General features: G+C 42.9%; 1 protein-coding gene and 1 long non-coding RNA gene across 4 annotated transcripts in view; one reads left to right on the top strand and one right to left on the bottom strand.

The window, feature by feature from the left end:
- The window catches only part of MLKL (mixed lineage kinase domain like pseudokinase), a 108,224-nt gene that overhangs the window by 54,262 nt on the left and 26,543 nt on the right, over positions 1–27,419 (bottom strand). For 2 of the 3 annotated variants that reach the window (XM_029608883.1, XM_029608881.1), the window contains exon 2: positions 4,052–4,503. In XM_029608883.1, coding sequence (XP_029464743.1) covers positions 4,052–4,502 — 451 coding nt within the window. In that variant the 5' untranslated portion in view covers position 4,503. Of the gene's footprint in view, positions 1–4,051; positions 4,504–5,807; positions 5,871–27,419 lie in introns of all 3 variants that reach the window. The other variant, XM_029608882.1, reaches the window with a different exon arrangement.
- Positions 1–27,419, top strand: part of LOC115095345 — a 69,553-nt gene that overhangs the window by 23,279 nt on the left and 18,855 nt on the right. Inside the window, exon 2 of the long non-coding RNA XR_003857747.1 lies at positions 22,503–22,628. This is a non-coding gene — a long non-coding RNA (uncharacterized LOC115095345). The remainder of the gene's footprint in view (positions 1–22,502; positions 22,629–27,419) is intronic.

Genomic DNA, 27,419 nt, shown 5'->3' with positions numbered 1-27,419 from the left:
ATCACCCCTCTGAATGCTAATGCCTGTTTTTCTCTTGCAACTTTTTCTCCTCTACATGGAGTTGTGGGATAAATCTGGCCTTTGCTACGTGGGCCATATTTGGAAATGCCACTTTTTTCTGCCTTTTGGGGATCTGGAGCACCAATTTCACTTGCCTCTGCACTCTCTCTATTTATATCTGCAAATTAAGGGAATAACAGTATGGGAGAATATTTGGTGTGTGCATGTTAAAAATACGATATCCGCATGCACATGCACGCCAGATTTTAAAATCCATATGTGCATGTGTGGGCAGCCCGCGATTCGCCCACGCAAGGGGGGGGGGAATTCTCGAAAGTGCATGCGGCGACACGATCAAGCCTTTGCCCAGTTCCTTCCCAGTCCACTCCCATGAAGGAGCGGACTAGGAGGGAACTTTCCTTTAGCCCTACCTACCATTCCTCCCTTTTCCCCTCTCCTCCATGTCCCCTAAACTAACCTTACCTATCCACTTTTTATAAATTTTCATACTTACTGCTCCTCCGGAGTAGATGTAAACTCTGCGCGCTGGCTGGTGCTACCACGGGACAACGGCTAAAGGTGCTGACCTGGCCCGACCATGCTCCCTGCCCCCTGCCCCACCCCTTTTGCAGAGCCCGGCACTTCTGTACGTAACAAGGGTTACGCGTGTGTGCAAAGGCCCAGTCACACACATAACCCCCAGTTTTTACATGCACAGCCCTTTTAAAACTGGGGCCTTATTTGTTCTCATGCTTTTTGTATTGTATACATTGTTGTCGAGGAACATTTAGTTGCTGTAATTCTGTCTTAACTCTGATCTTTTTGACCATGTGTTTCCTTAAACAGTTAAAAAAATATAAAGTTTAATTTAAAAAAAAAAAAAGGTGATATCTTTTTATTGGACTAACAATTTTTTTTGCCTACATTTTGAGAGCTAGCACTCCCTTCCTCAAGTCAGAATAGATTAAGCAAAATATTACTAGAAAATATAAGTGAATCATAGAAAACATTCCAATGATGAACTAGACAATGCTCCTAATTTTTGAAAAGGTTACATGCGCAGAAGGTTTCTTTGGTGCAACTTTTTATAAGCTGAGTTCAAATTTGTGCACTATGAGTCAGTATAATACAAATAATATTGGGATTCCTTGTGTAAGGGGAGGGGGAGTTTGACAGGTGACCAGAAGGTAGACTTTTATGGCTCATAATGGGTTAAGAAATCTAGGTTTTTGAGTCTTTTTTTTTTTTTTTTTGTCACTTTCAAAGTGTCTCTGATCATTTTACTTTCAGACCTTTTATCTTGCTGAATTGTTTTGAACTTTCCTTTAAGTATCCTTATCATAAGGACATTCATGCAGTAGTCTGATATAGAAAAGTGCTCCCCCATGGAGGTGTTGCCTTGGTTGATAATGGGGTCTGAATGAGTTCACGCTTGCCTTTTACACTATATGTGAACTTTAGAAATTTACCAGTTTCGAGTTTTATCTTGCAATGCAGTACATTTATTTTTTATCTCGCTCCAGGAAACAAGTTCAACACTGACTCTTGTCTAGTACCATGTATTATTTTTGACCCCTGACAAAGATATAACAATTCGAAACGCTGCATTTATTTAATATAGATGAATATACATTGTTGATTTTATTCGGACCATCACCTGAACACTGTTCTTTGATTATTCAGGTACCATCTCCTGTTGCTGCTCTTTTATTTGTTGTTGATTTTTGTCTCATTTTATTTATGTATTTTTACCATTTCCATTGTCATTTTAAGTTTATGTATTTATGTATTGATTTTTATGTTTTCTGATGATTTGATCTCTACATGTTTATGTGGTTTTAATTATTTATGTTTTCAATATTTATGTTATTAAACATTTTATATGTTTGTTTGTAGCTCCTGAGGCAGCCACCACAGGTGGCGAAACTCGGCCAGAGTCGGGCAATTTTATTTGAGTTTTTACGTCTCCTTGATTAAAGTTTGAAAAAGACGCTCTTTGGCATCCTTCTGTTTGTTGCTTGCCTACGGTTTCACTGGATCGCCTACCCTGCTGTTTTTTGGGTCTATCTTTAAGACAGCCAGGTATATTCAGTGGCACAACTAGCTGAGCTGCTCAGCAGCTGAATATTGGCCCCTAAGAGTTTGAGAATCCCCTCTCTTAAGTCCTGGTACAGGATATGATCGATCTGCCAAGATTTCTGAGTTTGTGGATTTTAGGTAGCATGCAGAATGTGGCAATAGGTTGGTATCAATTTTTTCAAATGAGAGACTCTACTTGCTTTGGAAATGTTTGATAAACATTTTTCAATTGTTTATGCACTTCTGCTGTGTGGAGGTAACTCAGTCAATTATTTAAGAGTTATCTTTCTATTTAAAAGTTTTTATATACCGTCATTAAGTTATTCACCATCATAACGGTTTACAATAGGGCACCTACATCAAAGGAAAATGTATCTCCTAATTTACATGGGTGGTGCCATTAGAATTCGGTAACAAACAAGAGTTTATATCAAAAGACATTACTTGTGGATGAGTGTTAAGTAGAGATTCATCCTGAAGGTTGACTATAGTTAAAAATAGGTTGAACTAATTCCATTAGGAGCTGGAATATAGTCATTGGGTGCTTTATGCCGCTTATCTTTAATTCATTTATTTATCTTGCCCCTTTTCTATATACTTTTGTGTGTCCATAGTCACCACAGAGCCTCCTTTTCTGCTGGCTTGATGATGTGTCTTTAGATTTTTTTTTTATAGGACTCTGTAAAGTCCTAGGTATCTTTTCTCATTATGAACCATACAATTCTACTGCCTGTTACCTTCTGGATCACCCATCAACCTCCAGCTGCCTTTCCCCTTCACACCAACATTTATATTTTCACACAGCCATTTATATTTTCTGGAAATATTTTTTGTTCATTCTGTTCTTATCTGAGAAAAGGAGTGCTAGCTCCTGGAAGCTAGCCAATAACTATACATATATTTGTTAACCTTTATTTTTGTACATTCATGTGGACCAACATGTCAACTGCACTATAACGTTTAAGGGAGCAGTACCCAACAGACCATACCTGAGCATTAAAAAGTACAAATCATTGTTTTAGCTTGAAGTAACTCTTATGGAAAATAATTTTATAACGGCCATTGTCGGGCTAAAATCATTTTTAAAGGACAATGTAACATGCTTTCATAGCAATTTTCAAAAGCCCATTTAATATCTTTTGATAATTCAATTGCATAGCTGGTATTGTTATTGAATTGTCAATAGGTTTTACCTGCTTTACGTGCACTTAACAGTATGTTACATCTACATTTTGCTTTGAAAATTATCTTATGCGTATAGAAAGTACACATAGACGTGAGCCCAAATGATCAAAGTGGACTTATATAAGTTTGCTTTGAAAATTCGACGGTATGCATGGAACCCAGAACAGCATATGCACTCTCATTTACGCCTTGTAAATGTGTTAATGTAGATTTATGCGCAATACCTTCTAAATTGAAAAGTATGTGTGTAAATGGTTTCACCATTTGTAACTCTACCCCCCTCCCCCACCAGAATGCCTCTATCTAGTGTGCATAGAAGTATGCACAAAATCGCTTCTGCACGCACTTTCATGCGTACAAACACCCCCCCTCCCCCCGGCAACTTTCAAAAGCCTATTTACATGCATAAAACTCTATTTTATGGGCATACATCCTTTTGAAAATCAGGCCCTAAAGCAGCCGATCAGTTAGCACAGAGGTGCGCAACTCTGATGCCCAAGGACCACAAACTGGCCTGGTGATTAGGATCTCTACCATGAACAGTCACTGGAAATATTTGCATACATTTGATTTGCAAACCAGGTTAACTGGTTATTCAGAATATCAGATTTCTTTATAGGCTCCGAGGACCAGGGCTGTACGCCTCTCATGTAGTCCAAAGAGGAGGCTACGAAGCTCATGCCAGTAAAGAACTGAGGTTTCCATTGGCTTTTTTTTTTTTTTTTTTTTTTTTTACAGACAAGTTTCCCTGCACATTCACATAAATACACACAAGCAGTAAAGTTACTTTCAAAGTGCTGCTTTAACTCCTCTAGGTCAGCCTCTACATCTTCCTTGTTTTGTGTTTCGCAGTTCACGTCTTCAAGCATTTTCAAAAAGATCTCTCTATCCTGGACATTCAGCATAAGAGCCAACCCCTGGCTAGCATCACTCAGGCGTTGATTGATCAGGTCAAAATTTGCCTTGATGCCGAAGGCCCAGAAAAATCTTTTCCACCAGACTCGTTGGGTATATTTGGCAACCAAACGCTTGGCATTCTGCATGGTCTGTGACAGCTCCTCTAGCACAGTGCCTGTGTCCTTGTTGATCTGGGACTGCTTCTGGAGAGACTGAACAGGCATCATTAGAATCTTTATGCGTCCCACGAGCCTCCCACATTGCTTCTTATTCCACTGTGTCTGGTCATATAACGCATAGATGTCCACAGCAGTGCTAATGATACCCTGCAGCAACTCCATCCTTTGAAAAAAAATTAAAGAGAGACAGACCATGAGCCAGAAAGCATTTGATCTATGTTTCTTGCTGAACCTGAAATATGAACTAAAGCCAGAATTAAAAGAAGACTTTCCAGTAGTTGTAAGAAGTAGTAGTAATACAGCATTTTACATATTAGCATCACCTCTTCAGTCATTTTGGATTGGGGTTGGGGGGGAGATAGGATAATTTAAAGGAAGCTATAGTTTGACTGGGAAATAAAAAGGTCTATGATCCCTTCACTAAGGTCTATGCTCTTCCCAACAGAGGACATATTTAGACTGTCAGAGAAGTTAATAGACTGAGCTATTTGTTATAGCACTCCCCTCTAGGAGTGGCCACAATGGTATAAGTCCAGGGGTTTGGTCAGTGAAGCCTGAAAATAGTCTGGTCAGAGGATATGGAGCTGATAGTGAGAGAAGTCCAATCTCTCATCCCTCTACAGGAGTTTGGGCAAGGGGAAAAATCTGCTTTCTGTCCCCAGTACCTCCAGAGTGTTTTGGCAAGTAAAGAGGGGCACCCAGAAAGGTCCCCGTGGTGGTGCCTCAGACTGTACTGATGGTGGTGGTGGTGGCGGTGGCGTACTGTACTATCCTGAGGGTGGAGAGTATCCTCATCTTGGGTTTGTCATTCTATGGATGAAAGGTGGTGCCTCTGAGACTGTACTGATGGTGGTGGTGGTGGCGGTGGCGTACTGTACTATCCTGAGGGTGGAGAGTATCCTCATCTTGGGTTTGTCATTCTACGGATGAAAGGAGACCCTGATGCGAGTTCTGTGTGTAAACAAAGATCTTCACTGAAGGAGAAAAGAGAGAACTGCCCATTCATTGCTCTGATAAAAGGAGTCCAGAAGAGTGAAAGAGAAAGGTATGCAGGAGAAAGGATTCAAGCATTGCACAATTGGGTGACAGGGAGTCCAGCATCCATCCAAGGGAGCCTTAAACCCCAGAAAGAGTCGTGAGGGATCCCAGGAGGTAGGGTTGCCAACGTTTCCACAGAACAAGACTGGATTCTTGAGGACTGGGAGGGGGAGTGTTCCTCTCCTCCTCATTTGCATATATCTGCATATATTTCAGATCCTGCCACTTGAAACCCATATGGTATTAGGCCTAATGTAACATGTTGGTTGTGGGCTTGGCCCTCAGAAAGTCATGAGTGAACTAAATTCAACATAGTAAATCTCTCATACCAAATCAGCACTAATTACCAGCACTCAAACAGTAACAACCCTTCCCCCTTTCCCAAATTATCCTACTCCTTAAATGCTTGTGCTTTCTTCCCCCCCTTACCTTAAGATATGTGCATTGTCCTCCTCCCCCTCTCCTTCTTTTATAGAAGGGCAGGAAATAAATCTGTTTAAATAAATAAATAAGAAAAGACAACACTGCAAATATTACACTAGGCCCTAAAACATAAAAAAAACCTCCTATGAAGAAAACAGAACAATCCAGGGTGCTGTAGATTACTACACAAAAACTACACGCTAGCAGAATACCTCCCCTCAGTCACACACACAGTACGTTCCCAAATACAGAATAAAGAAGCTATAAAATATAAATAGAAACATGCAAACAAAAACTGAACTGGAAACCATAACAAGCCAGACTCTTCATTCAGTGCAACAATAGTAAAACAGAAACAGCAAAACAATAAAATCAAGAAACAACAAACAATAAAATCAAGAAATATAAACATCAGTCATAACATTAAAACCATACTATAAAAAGAATATTTCAAAACAGCTGATGAATAGAACATCCAGAGGTCGATATTCAAAAAGCCATTTAGATGGATACGGAAAAGTTAACCTTCTAAATGGCTACCTGGCAATATTCATTGTCATATGCAGCTAAATTCTAACTGCATAACGAGTTATGCAGTTAGAATTTAGTCGCATAAGTTAGGGGTGGGCAGGGGGCCTTTTCAGGAGCAGTAGAGTAGTTAGCTGCATACCTTATGTGACTAACTCTGGTCGGGCTGTAGGGCTGTCCTAACGTTAGCTGATTAGAGATCTATTTAAGATATCCAGTTAAGTAGCATGGCATTCAGCCACACAAGACTGGCTAACTTTAAAAACTAACGGTGTTCTGTCCCCAGCAGTGGGTACATGTTTGTATCTGTATATATTGTAATTTAACTGTGTTTAGTGCAGTCCTCCCTTCTGAGGACTCTTAATACTGAAACACCTTTTGTAACCCATGATAAAAATCTGTGAGCCTTTGCCCTTAAGAGAAGCTCCCTCCCCCCTCCACTTTCTCTCACCATTGGAAGAGCTTGAATCCCCCTCAATCTAACTCGAGTCTTCCTAGGTGCCTTATAAGTTCAAAGGACTGCCCTTCATGCTCCCCCTGTGTCACATGGTTCTCAGGCTCGCTGCCATTGGACCCTGTCTCCTGCTTCCTGCTTGTGGGGGCATTTTCCTTTAGCAGCTCTCGACGAGAGTTCAGTTCACCCCATGCATACTTCTGAGCCAGCAGTGCTCTGTAATACCCTTGAAACGGATCGGGTTTTTTACCTTCTCTCTTACTGCCTTCATCTGAAGACTAAATCAGCCTCATATCCCTCATGCTTCCTACCTCTACCATAAACTAACTCCTGCAACACAAGAGACCTCCTTCTCCCTCCTGCTACCCTATTTCCAGCACCAAAGATCCTTGCCTTGGGGCTTGCGTCTGAATTGCAACTATTGTAAGTAGAATTTATCTGTACAATAAATAATTTCAAACTTACAGAATCTTTGTCTTGAGGACGGATTGGAGAGAAAGTTTAGCTGCCTGAATAGGAAACAGCACGGATGTTTACCTGATTCAGAATAAACGGCTATATTCAAACATAGCCAGTTATGTTTTTTAGGTATCCAATTACATGTAGGAGATAACTCTAGGCTAGAATATTCAGCAGGATTTTTATCTCGCTGAATATACGGGACAAGTTATCTGTCTAACTTCAGTCAGATAATTTCTTCACTAGATAGGCTATTGTCTGACCTCACCTGATCTCTGCCTGCCTTGACCCCTTGCCTGGATACTGATGCCTTCTGACCTCTGCCTGTTTGATCCATGGACAGCCCTTCCTGCTCTGGATTTTCACCTAAGTCCTGCCAGCCTCTGATCCCAAGGGCTCAACCTGTGGTGGATGAGGCTGGTATAGGTGAAGCCTCCTCTTAGTCCCAACATTAGCATGTCTGCCTGCTGTCAGCATGGACCCAGCCTACACCCACATGCTGGGTTGTAACAATCAGGCCACTGCCCAAGCACTCACATTTCATGAAGGCTACTAGTCACTAATTTGATTCTCACTCCAGGCACTTTTTCTGTTAAATAAATAACACCCCTCCTCCTCCAGCTAGGAGGAAACTCTTGAAATAGGAGTCAATTAGAAATTTTGAATAACATACAATTAACCCTGATTTTAGTGACTAATTTTTTTTGCTGGTCATTCACAAACTAAGAATTGTCACCTAATTATCAATTTAAAAACCTATAGATGTTAAAAGACACCAAATAATTTAAAAACCTTTGAACTGAGAGATATATCTACTCCATAATCAGCTTAAAAACTTTAGCAACTTAATAAAATGAAGATGCAGTCAAAAGTCCAGCAGCGACTTGGGAGCTATCCAGTTTTAAGTGCAACATGTATGATTATCTGCCTATTGGTGAGGCGCACGGCAGACCACGTGACTGGAGCAATCGGCCCACTGGGGGATGCCCGATCCCCCGATAGGCCAATCTGCTCCTGGGTGGGCATGAGGATCACTTGGAAACTTGCCTGGTGCAAAGGCAGAGGACCTCACGCACCACCTCTATAAAATTTTAGAGAGTACTGGGGAGGAGCCTATCATGGTACATGTGGGTACCAATGACATAAGAAGGTGCAGGAGGGATGTTCTGGAGGCCAAATTTAAGGTCTTAGGAACTTGAAATCCAGAACTTCCAGGGTTGCATTCTCAGAAATGCTCCCTGTTCTATGTGTACAACCCCAGAGGAAGGCTGTGCGCCAGAGTCTCAATGCGTGGATGAGACAATGGTGCAGGGGGTTTTAGATGTATAGGAACTGGGGAACATTCTGGGGAAGGGGGAGCCTATTCCGGCAGAATGGGCTCCACCTTAACCAAAGTGGAACCAGGATGCTGGCACTAACCTTTAAAAAGAAGATAGAACAGCTTTGCAACTAGATGATGGGAGAAAGCCAACAGTCACTCAGAAGCGCATAGTTCGGAATGATCTTTTAAGGATTCTAACAAAACAGGAAAGTTAGGGCGTCCCGATAAAGTAGCCCTGTTGCCTTTAAGAAAAGAGCAGAAAGATTCTAAATTATGCCTGTCAACTGATAAGCAGGTTGTTAATACAAAAAAAATAAATACATACTGTGAAATGTCTGTATAAGAATACTAGAGTCTAAAGAATATGTTGGGAGAGTTAGAATGCATAGGACTGGGGGGGGGGGGGGGGGGCGGCAAAGCCGTCATGGACTAAGATGGCTGCTTGATCAGGGAGCTCCTGAATACCCACTGCTATTAACAGTGGCAATCCATATCCATCCTCCCCATCATCAGCATATTTTTGCTTCCAGATATTCCTCATACACTACCCATATGGCTACCAGGAGAAAAGGAGCGGATCTCAGACATTTTTCTTATTTAAAAGGCAGGAACGGAAGCAGAGAGCCTGTCTGGCATGGCAGACCCAGAGATGGCTGAGCTCTCAGATAGGGAACCTGCATCTCTATCGGAAAATTTGCCCCAGCAGTCTACCTCAGTTCCCACGAGAGAGGAATTCTGCCAATGGTTTATAGAACTGAGAAAAGATATCAAGATCAATAAGCAGGAAATGATGGACAAACTGGTGGAAATCAGAGAGGAAATGGCTGACATAGGCCGCAGGGTCGAGGAGTGTGATACCCGTCTAGACGCCCATGAAGATAAAATGGACAAAATGAAATCTCAATGCGATCAGCTGGAAAAAACGGAAACTGACTTACTTCTTAAGCTGGAGGATTTAGAGAACAGAAATTGCAGATGCAACCTGCGATTTCGTGGAGTCCCGGAGATTGAGCAATATGTGGACTGCCATGCGGTTGTGCGCTCTTTGAGCCTGTTTTTCCTAGCCCACACCGGTGAGAGGGAACCCGGGGAGCCTAACTTTCCAATCGACATCAAAAGGGCGTACCGCACCCTGGGTCCTCGTGCGGGGAACCAACCGAGACACATTATTGCCTGCTATCTCCGTTTCCTGGTGAAGGAAAAAGTGCTTACTGCGGCTAGGAAGCAGCAATCTTGGGACTGGGAGACTCATTCTATCTCCGTGTTCGCTGATATTTCAGCCGGGTCACTTAAAAGACGGCAGGAATACCATCATCTTACCTCCCTGCTTCGACAAGAGAAAATACGCTGCCGATGGCTGTTCCCTGTGGGCCTTGCGATTACCATTAAGCGAGTCACCTCCAGATCATACACAGTCCCTGAAGTGATGACCATTTTGAAAGCTTCCGGCTTTCCGATCCCAGCCTCAGCTCCTGTGGCGCCGCGAGATAGGCTGGAGCCCCCGCGATGGCAACGTGTGGAGAAAGGGGGACGAAGACTCCCGCCACAACACCGAGCAGGCTTCTACATCGGCTTGCGAAGGGCTTGGGTGAAAAGACAAGGATTGAGCAGTACAGCTGAATCTTTATTTTAACTGTCTGCTGGGGTTCTATAATGTTTTTCACCATGCCTTGCCTATAGGGATGAGGAGACTAATTGAGGGTTTCATATTTTCAACTCAATACAAGCTTTGGAATATCGTTATGCTTGTGGGGGGGGGGGGGGGGTGTTGGATATGTGTTTTTAATTTAACATGGGGGTTTGGGAGCTATTGTGTGATCACCCTGTGACAGCTACCAACCCTCACTGCGAAAGCAGGAAGGTCATGATTTCATGGCGTTCACATAGGGGGTTGGGTGAGGGATGGGAGGGAAGGGGATGGGGTGGAGCGGGAGGGCTGGTTTCATGTTTTGCAGTTGGTAGGCCTAAGAATCAGTGTTTGCGAGATACTCTTTATATAACTCAACCAAGAGGGTACATCCCTATGGGTGACAAGCCAGGAATCCTTTTCTCAGTCTGCCATGGCTCTTAAGCTTTTCTCTCTAAACGTTAAGGGCCTTAATTCCCTCAGGAAACACCATCTCCTAAAACAGGACATCCACATAGCTGGGGCCACAATCATATGTCTGCAGGAGACTCACCTGAAAAAAAGATATGAACACCTTCTTGCTTGGCCCATGTTTACTCATCGTTTTTTTTCAGCTGCTACCGGTAGTAAGCATAGTAAATATGCGGGGGTCTGTATCCTATTTAAACAGGGTTATGACTACCTGATACGATCTCATGTGGCGGATGCACTAGGCAGATTTCTGATGGTCAAATTTTAATTTCAAGGGGAATTGTTTACTTTGCTGACTGTGTACAAACCTAATACCTATCAGAGGTCTTTTTTTTTAACAAATCGACCACTTATTGGAAAAGGAGGGAGAGGGCACTATAATCCTTGTTGGGGATTTTAACTTAACTCTTAACCCCCAGCTTGATAACTCGGGAGGGAGTAGGGTGGCTATTGGTCCCCACAGGAAGAAGCTACAGGCTCTCATAAAGAAATGGCATCTTTTGGACGTCTGGCGTCAGAGAAACCCACATCTTAGAAATTACACCTTCTTTTCTGCTGCGCACCATTCCTACTCCCGCATTATTTTCTTGTAGATAAAACACTGGTGGGTAGGGTACAGCACTTGCATGTCAACTCCATTACCTGGTCTGATCATGCATCTATAGAACTGAATCTTACCCAGGCTATGGATGGGATAGGCTTCCGTCCTTGGAAGTTGAATGATACTCTAATCGCTGATGACACTTTTTGTGCTACATAACATGAGCATATTACTAACTACCTAGAGAATAATAGAGGAGACCCCGCTCTTATATGGGACTGTCTGAAAGTGGTAATTAGAGGACACCTTATTTCTAGAGGTACTTATGTTAAGAAGCAGGATCAGAGGGTTAAGCAAGCTTTATTAGATAACATCACTGCATTAGCAACAGCTCATAAATGGACGTTTATCCACGGAGATATATAAGAAATTGCAGAGGGTTTGAGAGGAATTATGTTCTCTGGTGGATTTGAATGGGGTAATAGATCTGGGAGGCTCCTAGCTAGATATTTAAAGCAGAAACAAGCCCAAAACCAAATTACGGCTATTAGAGGTAACGGGGATTGGTTGCTTACTTCTCCACCTGATATCCGCAATCAGTTTCAACAATTTTATGGTAAATTATATGAAGCTAATACTTCTATTTCCATAGCTTCCATTGAAGAATACTTGGGAGGAATACAGTTACCGACACTCACAGAGGGCGAAAGGGAATTCCTTGACAGGGACATAACACCTGTGGAATTGCAACAGGCCATTAGTGATTTGAAGGCTAACAAGGCGCCCGGTCTTGACGGATATACTCCGCAATTTTATAAAAAATTTGCGATTTCTATTGTACCCCCCATGACTACACTCTTCAATTCCCTGGGGGAAGGACACTCTTTGCAATCCGGTGCCAGTACTGCAGGAATCACAATATTGGGGAAACCCAGGAGAGATCTTACAAAATGTGGCTCTTATCGCCCAATTTCTCTTATAAATGTGGATTCTCAAGCTCTTAGCTAAAATAATGGCGACGCGTTTTAAACATGATAATAGCTAGGCTAATTCACACTGACCAGGCTGGATTTATCCCAGGGAGGATGGCAGCGGATAATATCCGCAAAATCATAGATCTGATTGAGCGAGTTCAGGAGCAAAAAACCCCCAGCTTTTCTACTGTCGGTAGACGCCGAGAAGGCCTTCGACATGGTGCACTGGGAGTTTCTTTTTAGCACCTTGAAAAAGATGAGTTTCGGCCCACATTTTCTAAACTGGCTACAACAATTGTACACTCAACCCCAGGCCAGAGTAAAAGTTAATGGAACTTATACAGAGCCTTTTGCGATTAATAGGGATACGAGACAGGGATGTCCTCTCTCCCCATTACTATTTGCACTTTTCTTAGAACCTTTAGCTATTAAGGTCCACCAGAACAATGTGGTTCAGGGGGTATCTATAGGGACAGCGGATTATAAAATGTCAATGTTCGCCGATGACATTTTATTTACTCTGACGAATCCTATCCATTCCCTTACTGCAGTCCTACATGAGCTAGGTATATTCGGAGCAGTGTCTGGGTTCACTTTAAATGTGGACAAATCCGAAATTTTAAATCTAATGGTACTGGATGGAAAGGGAGCTAGCGATCTTAAAGTCGTCCTTTCCCTTCCAATGGGCTAAAAAGAAAATCAAATATCTAGGTGTCCATATTAGTAATAATCCATCTGAGCTGTTTCAACTCAACTATCCCCCCCTAATACGTAGAATATTTGACGATTTGGATAGGTGGTCGGCACTCTATCTATCCTGGTTTGGTAGAATCTCATCAGTAAAGATGAATGTACTCCCGCGATTGGGATATCTATTTCAAGCTCTCCCAATATATATTCCCACCAACATCTTTAGGAGATGGCAACAGAGGATTTTCTCCTACATCTGGAGAAAGCGGCCACCTAGGGTATCCCGAGGGGTTCTGTACCGGCCTAAAATAAGGGGTGGCTTAAGTGTTCCAAATTTACACTGGTACTACATGGCTGCGGCAATTGCATGCTATAATCGATTGGCATAGGACAGGCGAGCAGAAACAGTGGGTAGTGATAGAACAATGTTTAATTGGGAGAATGCCTATACAGTCCTTAGTGTGGCAGCCTCGTTCGTCCTGGCTTCCCATTAACTGTTTACCGCTGTCGACACAGTCTACTTTGAAGGTATGGGAGCAATGGAGAACGAGTTTGGTAGATACTCGACACTATTTCTACAGTTCCCATCCTTATGCCAATTCGTGCTTTCCAGCGGGGAGATATACTAAAGCATTTCATACATGGGAGGAGCTAGGCTTAACACGTATGTCCCAGTTTTGGGCGAGAAGCGGGCTATCCTCATTCTCCATTTTACAGGAGACCTATCCCTTATCAACAAGTGATGTTTTTCCATATTTACAACTTAGGCACTTTTTAGTGGCGGAACAAGTGGGAAATGATCTCGCCCTGGGGAAGACCCAACTTGAACATTGGTGCGACCAAGCTGCCAACTTCAAAAAGGCGATCTCCCATTTGTACAACTATATAAATAAAGACCCCCAAGAAAAGCCGGCATATATGAAAGCATGGGAGCAGGATTTAAATAGCGAGCTATCGGAGGACTCTTGGGACTCCATTTTTCTTCACAACAAGAAGAGTTCACCATACACTACGCTAGCTGAGAATAGTTATAAGCTTCTGTTTAGGTGGTATTATACACCAGCACGTTTACATAAATTCCAGCAGACGCACGATCCACATTGTTGGAAAGGTTGTGGTCAGCTTGGAACTTATTTTCACAGGTGGTGGGCCTGCCCACGAGTAACTACATTTTGGAATAGCATTTCCCTTATTATTCAGTCTATCATTGGAGAAGGAGTGTTGCTCACGCCAGAAACGGCATTATTGAATTTACCCTTAGAGGTCTCCTCAATAAAGGGCAGGACCTCACATTATATTATAATGGCAGCACGTTGTGAACTAGCACTTCTATGGAGGTCTTGTACCATGCCCACAGAACTGAATGTAAGAGCGAGGCTGTCCAGGCTATGCTGTTTTCACGAACGTGTTGCAGTATCTAAACATGTGAGTCTCCGCCATAAGCAGATTTGGCACCCTATACGCACCTGGCTGAATCAGGAGAAAGGAACTTGATATTGCTTAGTAACATCACCACATGACTGGGCAGCAGACCTGCATATATAGTATTATTCACTGGGGATATGAGCATTTCTCTTTGGGAGAGGTTTGGCTATTTTTCTTACCTGCGGCCACCAGCTCTACCCTGGGGGGAGGGAGGGAGGGAGGGAGGGGAGGTTGGGGAGTAATTAAGACACAAAATTCAAGTATATGCCTTTATTGTACTTTTTGTTTGTGTTTCACAATGACAATCATTGTTGTCCATAGATGTTGTTTGCTGTTTATACTTTCAATAAAAATTTTAAATTAAAAAAAAAAAATGCATAGGACTGAATTAAGAGGCAGTTATAACTGGCATGAATAGCTCCCAAGTCACTGCTGGACTTCTGACTGCATCTCTCTCAGAGACCTGGTGGAAGGAGGATAACCAATGGGACTCTGTGACACCAGGGTACAAATTATATTGCAATGATAAGATGGTGGAGGAGCGGCACAATATGTTAGGGCATAGAGTCAAACAGGATAAAATTTCTACAGGAAACAAAATGCACTGTGGAATATTTATGGATAGAAATTTCATGTGAGAAGAAGAATAGAATAGCAGTGGGGCGTGTACTACCATTCACCTGGCCAGAATGAACAGAAAGATAATGAAATGCTAACAGAGAGTAGAGAAGCAAACATAATAATAATAATGGGTGATTTCAATTACCTCAGTATTGACTGAGTAAATATCACATCAAGACATGCTAAGGAGGCAAAGATTCTAGATGCAATAAATGACTGCCTCATGGAGCAGTTGGTACAAGAATTGACAAAGATGGGTTGCTAGTTTAGAACTAATCCTTAGTGGAACACATGATTTGGTGCAAGAGGTAATGGTAGTAGGACCACTTAGCAGTTGTGATCAAACATGGATCAAATGTGACTTGCTAACTGGAGGGAGGACACTAAGGAAATCTACTACAACAACATTTAACTTTCAAAAGGGAGACTGTGATAAAATGAAAAAATAATTAGGAAAAAATGAAAGGAGCAGTTACAAAGGTCAAGAGTTTATATCAGGTATGGATGTGGTTTAAAAATACCATTTTTGGAGCCCAGACCCGCTATAATACACGCATTTAAAAAGAGGAAGGCAGGCCAAATGACTGCTGGCAGGGTTAAATGGTGAGGGGAGAGAGGCTATTCTAACCAAAAGAGCAACTTTAAAAAAAATGGAAAAGGGATCTGAATGAAGAAAACAGGAAACAGTATAAGTACTGGCAAGTTAGATGCAAAGCATTGTTAAGGAAGGCAACAACAGAATTTGAAAAGAAGCTTGCTCTGGAGGTAAAAACTCATAAAATGTTTTTCAGTACATTTGAAGCAAAAAGCTTGCGAGGCAGTCAGTTGGGGTACTAACGAAGGAGAAGGCCACAGCGATTAAACTAATTCTTTGCTTTGGTCTTTACTGAGAAAGATGAAAGATGCCAGAAATGATGTTTAAAGGTGATGATTCAGAGGACCTGAAACAAATCTCAGTGAACCTGGAAGATGCACTAGGGCAAACTAACAAACTAAAGAGTAGCAAATCACCTGGACCAGATGACATACAGTACATTCCAGAGTGCTAAAAGAACTAAAAAATGAAATTACAGATTACTAACAGTAGGTTTGCAAACTGTTATTAAAATCAACTGCTGTGCCTGAAGACTGGAGGGTGGCCAATGTAATGCTAGTTATTAAAAAGGGTTCCAGCGGTGAGAAGGGAAACTATAGATGTCAGTGCTGAGAAAAATGGTAGGAGCTATTCTAAAGAACAAACTTACTGAACATACACTTAGACTTGGGGGCAGATTTTTAAGGATTTACGCGCCACCGGGCCTATTTTCAAAAGGCCCGGTGGCGCGCGTAAAGCCCCAGGGCTCGAAAAAAGGGGCGGGGTCGTAGCCTCCAGGTACAGCGGGCATTTGGCGCTGAGCCCGGGATCGCGGGCCGGCCGTCAGCCAGCGCGCGCACAACCTACGCCTGCCCGAAGGCAGGCGCAACTTTATTCATTTATTTAAAATTTTTTATGTACCGAGGTTCACAGACATATCACGTCGGTTTACAAATAACAGGGGGATAAATATATTGAAACTGAGAGGGAAGAATAAAGTTACATGTAACAGGGGTATAAAAAAACTTGGGAGGGTTGAAGACTGGTCAGGTGACCTAGGCGGGAGGAGTTAGGCAGATAGAACAATAACTATGGTATCATTGATTGTATAATTCTGGAGGAGGGGTTAGAAAGGGAAGGCGTTATGGAGGGGGGAGCTTATTCAAGTGTAGGCTTGTTGGAACAGCCACGTCTTAAGCTTTTTTTTTTTTGAAGGTGGCAGTGCAGTGTTCTAGGCGGAGATCTAGTGGCATAGAGTTCCATAAAGATGGACCTGCTACGGTTAGTGCCCGTTTTTTGGTTGATATAAATTGGGTGATGTTGTGGGCATAGAGAAAAGGGTAGATTATAAAATAAAGGTTAGGGAGGGGTTTTAGGTAGGGGGGGGGGGTGGAGGGAATGAGGAAAGCCATTAGGGCTCCCCTAGGGCTCAGCGCGCGCAAGGTGCACAAGTGTGCACACCCTTGCGTGCACAGACCCCAGATTTTATAACATGCGCGTGGCTGCGCGCGCATGTTATGAAATCAGGCGTACATTTCTGCGCGCACAAATGTACACCCGCGCGTACGTCTTAAAATCCGGCCCAAAGTTTAATGGGACAAAATCAACATGGATTTAGCCAAGGAAAGTTTTGCCTCACCAATTTGCTACTTTTTTTTTTTAAATGGGTAAAAAAATATGTGGATAAAGGTGAACCAGTTAGTATAGTGCACCTGGAATTTCAGAAAGCGTGTGACAAAGTCCCTCATGAGAGACTCTTCAGAACATTAAGCTATCAAGAGTAGAAGGCAATAATCTTAATTTTTCAAAACAATACAAATAAGGATTTCATACCTTACCATAAGGTATAACATATCACTACAAGCATAAAAATAAATTAACATCATATAACCACTCCTTAATTATTATGCTATAACCTTATATTACCAGGAAATCTGAGAGATCATAATAAGAAAATAAAGGAGCAAAATTACATTCCATCAATTTTAACATAAACAGAAAGTGGTGAGAATAATTCTTAATCACCTGGATTACCACAGATATTAAGTTGTTACTTCTTTAGAAATCAATTTTTCTAATTGCTCTGGCTTCATAAATACATACCGTACATTATCTATTGTCACAATATATTCACAAGGGAATTTAATCAATATTTGTGCACCTAAGGCTCGGGCTCTAGAACATAAATTCAAAAATTTCCTTCTAATTATGTGTCGATCTAACAATATCTGGATATACCCATATCCTTTCTCCCAAATACAATCTATTCCTATTTCTAAGAAAATTTCTTAAAACATAATCTCTTTCCATTGATGTAGTAAATATTACTAATAATATTCCCCTTCTCTCTATCTGCTCTTCTTGAGAGGTCTCTAAAAACCCCAATAGATCCTCTAGAGGGGACAATATCGTCAAATGTTTCTTAGGAATAACTCTTTCTTCTTCCCTATCTCCTCTTTTTATTATATCAAGTAAGAAATATACTTTCGTTGTCATAGGCATATTAGTAGAGGGGAAAGAAAACACTTCCCGTAAATATTTATTTAATTGTTCTTTGGGAGAAATAAGTTTGCATTTAGGAAAATGTATCATTCTCAGATTGTTATATCTGAGACTGTTTTCCAGATTCTCAATTCTTTTATCTGCTCTAGATTCCCCTTGAATCAGGCTAACCTGAATTTCTTTCATCTGTTCTACTTGGGAATCTAATTCCTGTATCTTAATAGAATTAGATAATACTACCGGGTTCACTACTGTAGACTGGTCTTGAAATCCTTGAAATGCTTGAGTTAAAGAAATAATTGTTTTCTCAAATACAGATACTGCATTCCATAATTCATCCAAGGTCACAACGTCTGGTTTTTTCCAACAATATAATCTCTGCTATGTTTACCGGAACTCTGAGACATATTTTCTAATCTACCCTTATCTGTTTTACTTTCCCTTCCGTGGACAGTGGCAGAGAACTGCCTATTCCACTCAATGTCCCGATGTTAATTTCTTTCAAGGCGGACAAAACTCTCTCGCCTTGAATCTGTCCATGCGTTATAACAGCTGTTCCTCCCTCGATCACTTCTCCCAACTGGGACAAGTTCGGTCTCAGGGGATCTGCAGTATCAGCTGTTCTATCATGACAGGGGGGAGGGGGTCTCAGGAGCCCCAGGGCTCAAAGATGTTTCGAAGGGTTCTGGATTCTGCTCCTGATCCAGTAAACCAGCCGACGCTCCTGGGGCATTCCCCACCGTGGAGTAGAACTCTTTTATCGTCGTTTGAACCGGGGAAGGCTGACGTGGGGGGTCGATGTTCCCTCCCTCACCTTCCCCTTCCTCTTCGTATGTGGCATTGAATTCAATGGAAATAACCAAAATCAAACAAGATACTAGAGTTCTGCTTACCGTCTCCTTTCTAATATTTCATATGGTCTCTCAGTGAGGGCTGCTTGCTTCAGAAGACCAAAATATTTTAGAGGAAATCTAAAGCTTCTTGGAGAATTTCCAACCAAAGCCACGTGCCAAACCAAACCAAAGCAGACCTCGGCTGCGCGCCGCTGCAAGCCTGTTTTTATTGGCAGTGTCTCGGTGGGGGCGGAAGTGACGTCACGCCCCTCCTCCTTACCGGGACTCCAGAGTCAGTTCTTGTAAAACTCTTTTTGCAGGGAGGAAAGTCTCCTTAGGTTGGAAACAAAGTCCTTCGCCTCCTCTTTTACAGGTCAGCCCCCCCCCTTTTTTTTTTTTATGCACGCCGCGCGGCCCTCACTATTATTTCCTACTTGGCGCGAACCTCAGGGGGCGTTCCCCTAGAAGGCAATATTCTACTGTGGATTGAGAACTGGTTAAAAGATAGAAAACAAGGAGTAGGATTAAATGGTCAATTTTCTCAATGGAGAAAGGTGAATGGTGGAGTGCTCCAGGGATTTGTACTGGGACCTCTGCTTTTTACATATTTATAAATGACCTAGAGATGGGAACAACGAGTGAGGTGATCAAATTTGCTGATACAAAATTATTAAAAGTTGTTAAATCACAAGAGGATTATGAGAAATTGTAAGAGGACCTCACAAGACTGGGAGACTGGGCATCCAAATGGTAGCTGAAATTTAATGTGGACAAGTGCAAAGTGATGCATGAAGAGAAGAGCAACCCAAATTATAGCTACACAATGCAAGCACATTGTGAATCACCACCCATAAAAGGATCGAGGCATCATCGTGGATAATATGTTAAAATCCTTTGCTCAGTGTGTGGCAGTGACCAAGAAAGCAAATAGAATGCTAGGAATTATTGGGAAAGGAATGGAAAAGAAACAGAGAATATCATAATGCTGCATAGTGCAACCACACCTTCAGTATTGTGTGCATTTCAGGTTACCTCATCTCAAAAAAAAAATACAGCAAAATTAGAAAAGGTACAGAGAAAGGCGACGAAAATGGTAAAGGGGGATGGAATGATTCCCCTATGAGGAAAAGCTAAAGAGGTTAGGGTTCTTCAGTTTGGAGAAGAGATGGCTAAGAGGAGATATGATGAGTGGAATGGGTAAACGTGACTCGGATATACAAAATTAAAATATCAAGTTACAGTACATACAAATTAAATAAAATTCAACCATAATTCTACAGCTTAAAACATTAGCACAAGTGGACCGTCCAGCTATCATCATTAAAATCAATTTCTGGTCATCCAATTATCTTCCCAACCATCCCTCCTACACCCCAGCAATCATCAACCAGGTTTTTCATTTCCTATAAAACTATCAGATCTTTCTCTTCCCTGATTTCAATTGGCATCTCATTCCGAAACTGATATTCTGCATTCTAATGTGATGGAAAGCTCTTATCGGGGAGGTGGAATTGCAGCAGAAATTGCTGACTAGATCTTAAAGGCAATTAGAGCATCTCCAGCTCAAACCCTTTCAAAATCTTGAATGCCGAAATCAAACATTTAAACTTACAGGGTGATTTAATTGGTAGTCAATGTAGCCTCCTTAGAGAGAAGATACAGCCTCCATCCTAGATCTCCCACACAAAATTTCTTGTCGTCGTATTATGTATTTCCTGAAGCTTCCTTAACACTCTCCCAGGTAAGCTCAGATAAAGAGCATGTAGTGTTCTATCAATGGTAAGACAAATGCAGCCTCCACTGATCTTAAAACTTTACATTCCAGAAATGGTTTCAACTGCCTCGCCCATTTCAATCTTAAGAAGGTGTTACGTGCTATCAGCTGCGTCTGCCGTTCCAGAGTCAGAGTACAATCTAAACTGACTCCTAAAGATTTCATGTCCTCCATCGCAACTACCTCCACTCCTCCAATGTTCAGCCTACATTTATCAAGAACAGTCCCAACCTGCAATACCTCAGTTTCATTTGGGTTTCCTAGACTTTTTTTTTTTTTTTTTTTTAATCAAGGCACAAACACACATACTAAACCAAAACAGAAGGTCAAACCTGAGAATATTTGGAACACAAGAAGAAGCTGAAGCACTGAATACAATAAACATAGAAATGACGGCAGAAGACGACCAAATGGCCCATCCAGTCTGCCCAGCAAGCTTTGCACATTTTTTTTTCTCATACTTATCTGTTACTCTTGGCTCTTAGTAACCTTTTGGTTCTATTTCCCTTCCACCCCCACCATTAATGCAGAGAGCAGTGTTGGAACTGCATCTATGTGAAATATTTAGCTTAATTAGTTAAGGGTAGCAACCACCGCAATAAGCAAGCTACACCCATGCTTATTGTTTCCCAGACTATGTAATTCAGTCCTTTTTTGTTGTTGTCTGTATATAGATCCTCTTTTCTTCATTCCCCCTGCCGTTGAAGCAGAGAGTTAAGCTGGACATGCATTGAAAGTGAAGCATCAGACTTTCTCCCCTGCCATTGAAGCAGAGCGCTATGCTGGATGTGTGTGAAGTATCAGTCTTTCTCCCTTGCCATTGAAGCAGAGCGCTATGCTGGATATGCGTAAAGTATCAGTCTTTCTCCCCTGCCGTTGAAGCAGAGCGCTATGCTGGATGTGTGTGAAGTATCAGTCTTTCTCCCTTGCCGTTGAAGCAGAGAGCTATGCTGGATATGCATTGAAAGTGAAGTATCAGGCTTATTTGGTTTGGGGTGGTAACCGCCGTAACAAGCAAGCTACTCCCTGCTTTTTTGTGAATGCAAATCCTTTTTTCCACATTCATTCATTCACGTCCTTTAGACTTTATGGATCCACAGTGTTTATCCCACGCCCCTTTGAAGTCCTTCACAGTTCTGGTCTTCACCACTTCCTCCGGAAGGGCATTCCAAGCATCCACCACCCTTTCCGTGAAGAAATACTTAGAGACTTTCTGCTCCCTATTGTTCAGCCTCGGCGGGGGGGGGGGGGGGGGGGGGGAGTGAAGAGAGGAGTGACAGGGGTGACAGCGCTAACAGTGCCTAGGGGGCACCAAAAATCCTAAATCTGTCTCTGGTTACATAGATGAATATGCTGAATACACAAGAAGACAAAAGAAAGAAAATGTAACAAAAGACAAAACAGGTTGTAGCATAAGGTTAGCAGCCCAGCATAATGTTTCCCATTTTTAATAGCTTACTATTTACTTTTTATTTGAATTTATATGTAGTTGATATTTATTAGAAAAATGCATTGCTTTACGTTCTATCATTTGGATTTTGAGTTTCAAATGTGTGTATTGTGTAAAATATATGAATGCAATATATTTTCTATTAAGTGGTTTTAATCATAATTTTTGGACTGGAATGTTGGTTTACAGAAACTAGCTAAATGCCTCCAGACATTTCAGTTTATTCTGTTCAAGAACAGACTGAAACTAAAGATCACCAGTTTCTGTGCTCCTCGCCTCTCCCCTCCTACACATATATAAACAGTATCTTCAGAATTATTATATCATTGAATCATTTTGTGACTACACAGTAAATGTCATTCACTAAAAATGTCAATTTATTTCTGAAAAAACTGAATATTTTTTGGGAGGGCATGGGAGGAGTTGAAAATTATTGTTTTCATTGTATCTCCTGAAGGGATAAGCCAGTCACTCTGACAAGGAGTGTGAAACTGAACCAACCTTTGCAGGCTTGAATAACACATCATGGAAGTCAAACCACATGGTGTCTCCTGAAGTTTTAATGTCCGGTCCGGGACAGAAGGTGAGTGGCCGATTGCAGGGCTGACCTGCATCCAGTCAAATGCAACAGTATCCCCTCCTCTAAACTCAACCCAAGAGGCCTGGGTTTCTTAGGATGTGAAACGCTTTTAGAAGGTTCTTGTCCATGATGTTCGAGGCAGGCTCCCATGTATTTTCCTCTGGGCCATACCCCTCCCAGGAGATCAGGTATTCCCACCTTTTGTTCCAATGCCAAACATCTAAGATCTCTTTCACTCGATAGACCTGGTTCTCTTTGGTGGATGCCTCATGAGGTTTTGGTATCTTCCTGGATGTCCACGTGAGAACTAAGGGCTTGAGGAAGACATGGAAGAAATTATGGACTCACAAATAGGTGAGTAGGCACAGTTGATAGGTAACAGGCTCCACCTGATGGGAAACAGGGAATGGCCCAATGTAACGAGGTGTGAGCCACATGGAAGTTATTCTGAGCTGGATATGGTGGGAATTCAGCCAAATCTTGCACCAGTCTAAACTGCAGTGTCAGCCGCCAGTGAACATTTGTTGCCTTATTGGCTTTTTGAGCAGCTTTCTGAAGCATCTCTTCCATACAAATCCAGAGTTCCTGGAGCTCCTGAGCAGTTATTTGGGCTGCTAGGGAAGGAACGGACAATGGGACAGGCAGCAGAGGAGAAGGTTGTCTCCTGTACACAACCTGAAATGGTGATGATCCCTTGGCAGAGCTAATATGGGAATTGTGGGAGAATTCCACCCATGGGAGAAAGGCGGCCCAATTGTTCTGGCGATCATTGATATAGGCCCTCAGGAAGGCTTTTGAGGTCCAGGGTGGTAGGCAGTAGTGAAATCCAATGCAAAGCCCAAAAGCCTTTGCAAAGCAAAGAGGCCAGAAGGTTGTGATGAGTCCTTGATACACCTAACCTTCTCTGGATCCATATGGAAGCTGCTACTGGAAACAATCTATCCCAGAAAGGGTAGGCTCTCCTTCTTGAAGATGCACTTTTTCAGCATTCGCATATAATTTATTCACCCATAGCCGCTAGAGGACCTGGCAAATGTATTGGCAATGGGACGTGAGGTTCTTTGAAAAGATGAGAATGTCATCGAGATACCACAACATAGACATACAGCAGATCCTTGAAGATTTTATTCATCATGTTTTGGAGTACTGTGGGGGTGTTACACAGGCCAAAGGGCATCACTAGATACTCATAGTAGCCATCCAGCATGTTTAACGCCATCTTCCACTCATCACCTTGCTTTATTTGAATTAGATTGTAGGAGATCCAACTTCATAAACACTCTGACCCCCTGGAAGTGGTCAAAGAGCTCGGAAATGAGAGGGAAGGGGTAGTGGTCTTTCTTTATTATAGCACTCAGCCCCCAGTAATCTATGCAAGGGCATAAAGAACAGTCATTTTTGGACACAAAGAAGAACCCTGCCCCGGCAGAGGACCTGGAGGGCCTAATGAAACCCCAGTCAAGGTTCTCCTTGAAATATTGGGACATGGCTGCAGTCTCTGGAACTGGCAAGAAATATACTCTCCCTCATGGAGGGTTGGTGCTGGATAGCAGATTAATAGTGCAGTCGAATATTCGGTAGGAAGGCAGCGTCTCTGCTTTCTTTTTGGAAAACTGCATATTCAGCATACTGAGGAGGCAGTCCCAACAAGGTTGTTGCCAGGGGCAAAGTTGGTGGATGCTCTATTTGGAGAAGGCAGGAGTCAAGACAATGGGCCCCCCAGCTTGTCAGCTGAAGCGAGCCCCAATCAAAGTGAGGAGAGTGGATCTGCAGCCAGGGTAGCCCTAACACAATGGGATGAATAGATTTCTCAATGATGTGGAAGACTATACTTTCCACATGCAGAATGCCTGGCTGAGTTGCAGGGAGCTGTGGTGGTGGTATTCCAGCCGTGAAGTGGTTTTTCATGCGATGGAGAAGGTACAGAGGAGGGCAACCAAAATGATAAAGGGGATGGAACAGCTTCCCTATGAGGAAAGGCTGAAGAGGTTAGGGCTGTTCAGCTTGGAGAAGAGACGGCTGAGGGGGGGATATGATAGAGGTCTTTAAGATCATGAGAGGTCTTGAACGAGTAGATGTGACTCGATTATTTTCACTTTCGAATAATAGAAGGATTAGGGGGCATTCCATGAAGTTAGCAAGTAGCACATTTAAGACTAATCGGAGAAAATTCTTTTTCACTCAACGCACAAAGCTCTGGAATTTGTTGTCAGAGGATGTTAGTGAAGTTAGTGTAGCTGGGTTCAAAAAAGGTTTGGATAAGTTCTTGGAGGAGAAGTCCATTAATGGCTATTAATCAATTTTACTTAGGGAATAGCCACTGCTATTAATTGTATCAGTAGCATGGGATCTTCTTAGTGTTTGGGTAATTGCCAGGTTCTTGTGGCCTGGTTTTGGCCTCTGATGGAAACAGGATGCTGGGCTTGATGGACCCTTGGTCTGACCCAGCATGGCAATTTCTTATGTTCTTATGGATGAAGAAGATAACTAATGGTGTCTTCCGAGGAACCACATGAAGCTTCAGATGGTCCACAAGGGCCTTCATAATAAAGTCCATCCCAGCATCTAAGTCGATCAATGATAGGGTGGGGAACTCGTGACTACCCACCACAATAGATACTGGAAGGGTAAGTTGGGGAGCAGGAGTGGTAAAGCCTAGGATCATCTCCCCACTGGCTCTTAGGCTTGCTAGTTTCCTGACTTCTGAGGGCAGTGTGCTCTGGTGTCCGGTCCCAGCAAAGTAGAAGCAGAGCCCCAAGGTCCTGAGGTGGAGCCTCTCTTTCGGGGAGAGGCAATTTTGTCTAAGCTGCATTGGCTCCTTGGACCGTACAGCAGTAGGGGCCTGAGAGAACTGCCAGGTACATGGCCTCAGCAATCTGTTGCAGAAGTGGACCTTTGGACCGAAGTGAGGTTGGCACTACCCACAGGGAGGAGACTTGCAGGTTCCCCAATGTCAGCAGGCGGCACTGGCAGGAGCAGAGGATCAATAGCAACTTCACCAATACCAGCCCTTGTTCCCCTTATGTTGAGTCTTTGGATGTCAGGGCCAGCTGGACTTAGGCATGAGCCTCTGTAGAAAGAAGAATCCGTTGCTGAAGAGATCAAAGGCCAGCAAGAAGACAAGGTCAGTTCACGCAGAGGTCGGAGCAGACAGCAGAAACAAAAACAAGCCGAGGTCAGGGTAGGAAGCAAACAACGAGGTCAAGGGAGTCCGAGGTCAAACCAGAAATCCAGATGAAGATGAGCTGAGGGTCCAAGTTGAGGTGACAATCCAGGAACAGGAGGCAAAGCAGAACAGCAGGAAGCACAGAAGATTACTCCTGGGGGAATTCTGTGCTACTGCGGAATGCAGAATTTGCGCAGAATTCCTCCTTCGCGCAAATTTCCTCCCTCACCTCGCAGATTTCTTCCCTCGTCACAGTTCCCACAGCTTTCATCGCCGCCGCATAGATTTTGTCGCAGTTCGCGCAGATTTCATTGCCGCTGCACAATTTCCTTCCTTGCTGCCCTTGTGATTTCTTCCCGCGCTGGAAAAGGGATTAAAAAAATGGAAGCATGCCGCGCACGGACAGCGGCCAATCTGGGACAGCGACGTCAGCTGGCGCACGGAGAGTGGGTGCATCACATCGCAGCACGGCACCGGCGGCTCGAGGAGCAAGCAGCAAGGAGGAGAAGAGGGAGAGAGAGAAGGGGAAAGAGAAAGAAGGGGGAAGGGGGGAAGAGAAAGAAGGGGAAAAAGAGAGGAGGAGAAGAGAGAGAGAGAAGGGAGGGGAACAGAGGGGAAGAATAGAGGAAGTCAGGTGGCGCACAGAGAGTGGGGGCATCACAGCACGGCACCGGCGGCTCAAGGTAAGCAAGCAAGGAAGAGAAGAGGGAGAGAGAGAAGGGAGGGGGAACAGAGGGGAAGGGGGACAGAGAAAGAGAGAAGGGGGAAAGAGAAAAAGAAGGGGGAAGGGTGAAAGAGAGGGGCTAAAGAAGAGGCCCTGGCCCTGAGAGTATATGTTTGAGCCCTTGTGTTTGTTGTGAGCCAGTGGATAGGTGTCTACCTGGAAGTCTGTATGGGGGGGGGGGGGGGGGAAGGTGTGTGTGTGAGAGAGAGTTGTATGTGGGGAGACAGAACATGTGTGTGACAGATGGCATGTGAGAGAAAGCAGTCTGTGTGTGTGAAAAAATGGGTGCCTGCCTGGAGTGTGTGTGTGTGTGTGTGTAGAGAGAGAATGAATGGGTGCCTGCCTGGGGGTCGGTGTTTGTGTGTGTGTGTGTGTGTGTGTATGTGAGAGAGAGAGAATGAATGGGTGCCTGCCTGGGGGTCTGCATGGGTGAGAGCCTATGTGTGTTTGATGGAATCTGGAGGAGTAAGAGCTTTTGTGTGCAAGGGGGAGGGGAGAGGAACTTTGAGCCTGTGTATGAGAGTGTGTGGGTATGTATGAGAGCATGGGTGTGTGTGTGTGTGTGTGTGTGTGTGTGTGTGAGTGAGCGAGAGACGATAAAGTTTGGGTGTCCCCCTAACCCCTAATACTCAGCAATTTTAGGGTGACTGGAAATCAAGTTCCCAGATATGGTTATTAGGAGCTTTTTTTTAATCCTTATTAGTTTTAATTATTGGGTGTTATTTGATGTGTGCGCTGTTTTTAAATATTTTATTGGTGCTTGGGAAATTTTTTTAAAGTGTATATGACTTTAATGGAACAATATCTATTTGTCAGTAGTTCTGAAATATTTATTCTTTTATTAATATGATTCTATTATTATAATTGATGCTTTATGCTTCTTGATTTTATTGTTTTATGAGGA

This window comes from Rhinatrema bivittatum, chromosome 7 (genome assembly GCF_901001135.1).
Source record: "Rhinatrema bivittatum chromosome 7, aRhiBiv1.1, whole genome shotgun sequence".
Lineage (NCBI taxonomy): Eukaryota > Metazoa > Chordata > Amphibia > Gymnophiona > Rhinatrematidae > Rhinatrema > Rhinatrema bivittatum.
The sequence above is the reverse complement of the archived record's forward strand: the minus strand, read 5'-3'. Positions and strand labels throughout refer to the sequence as shown.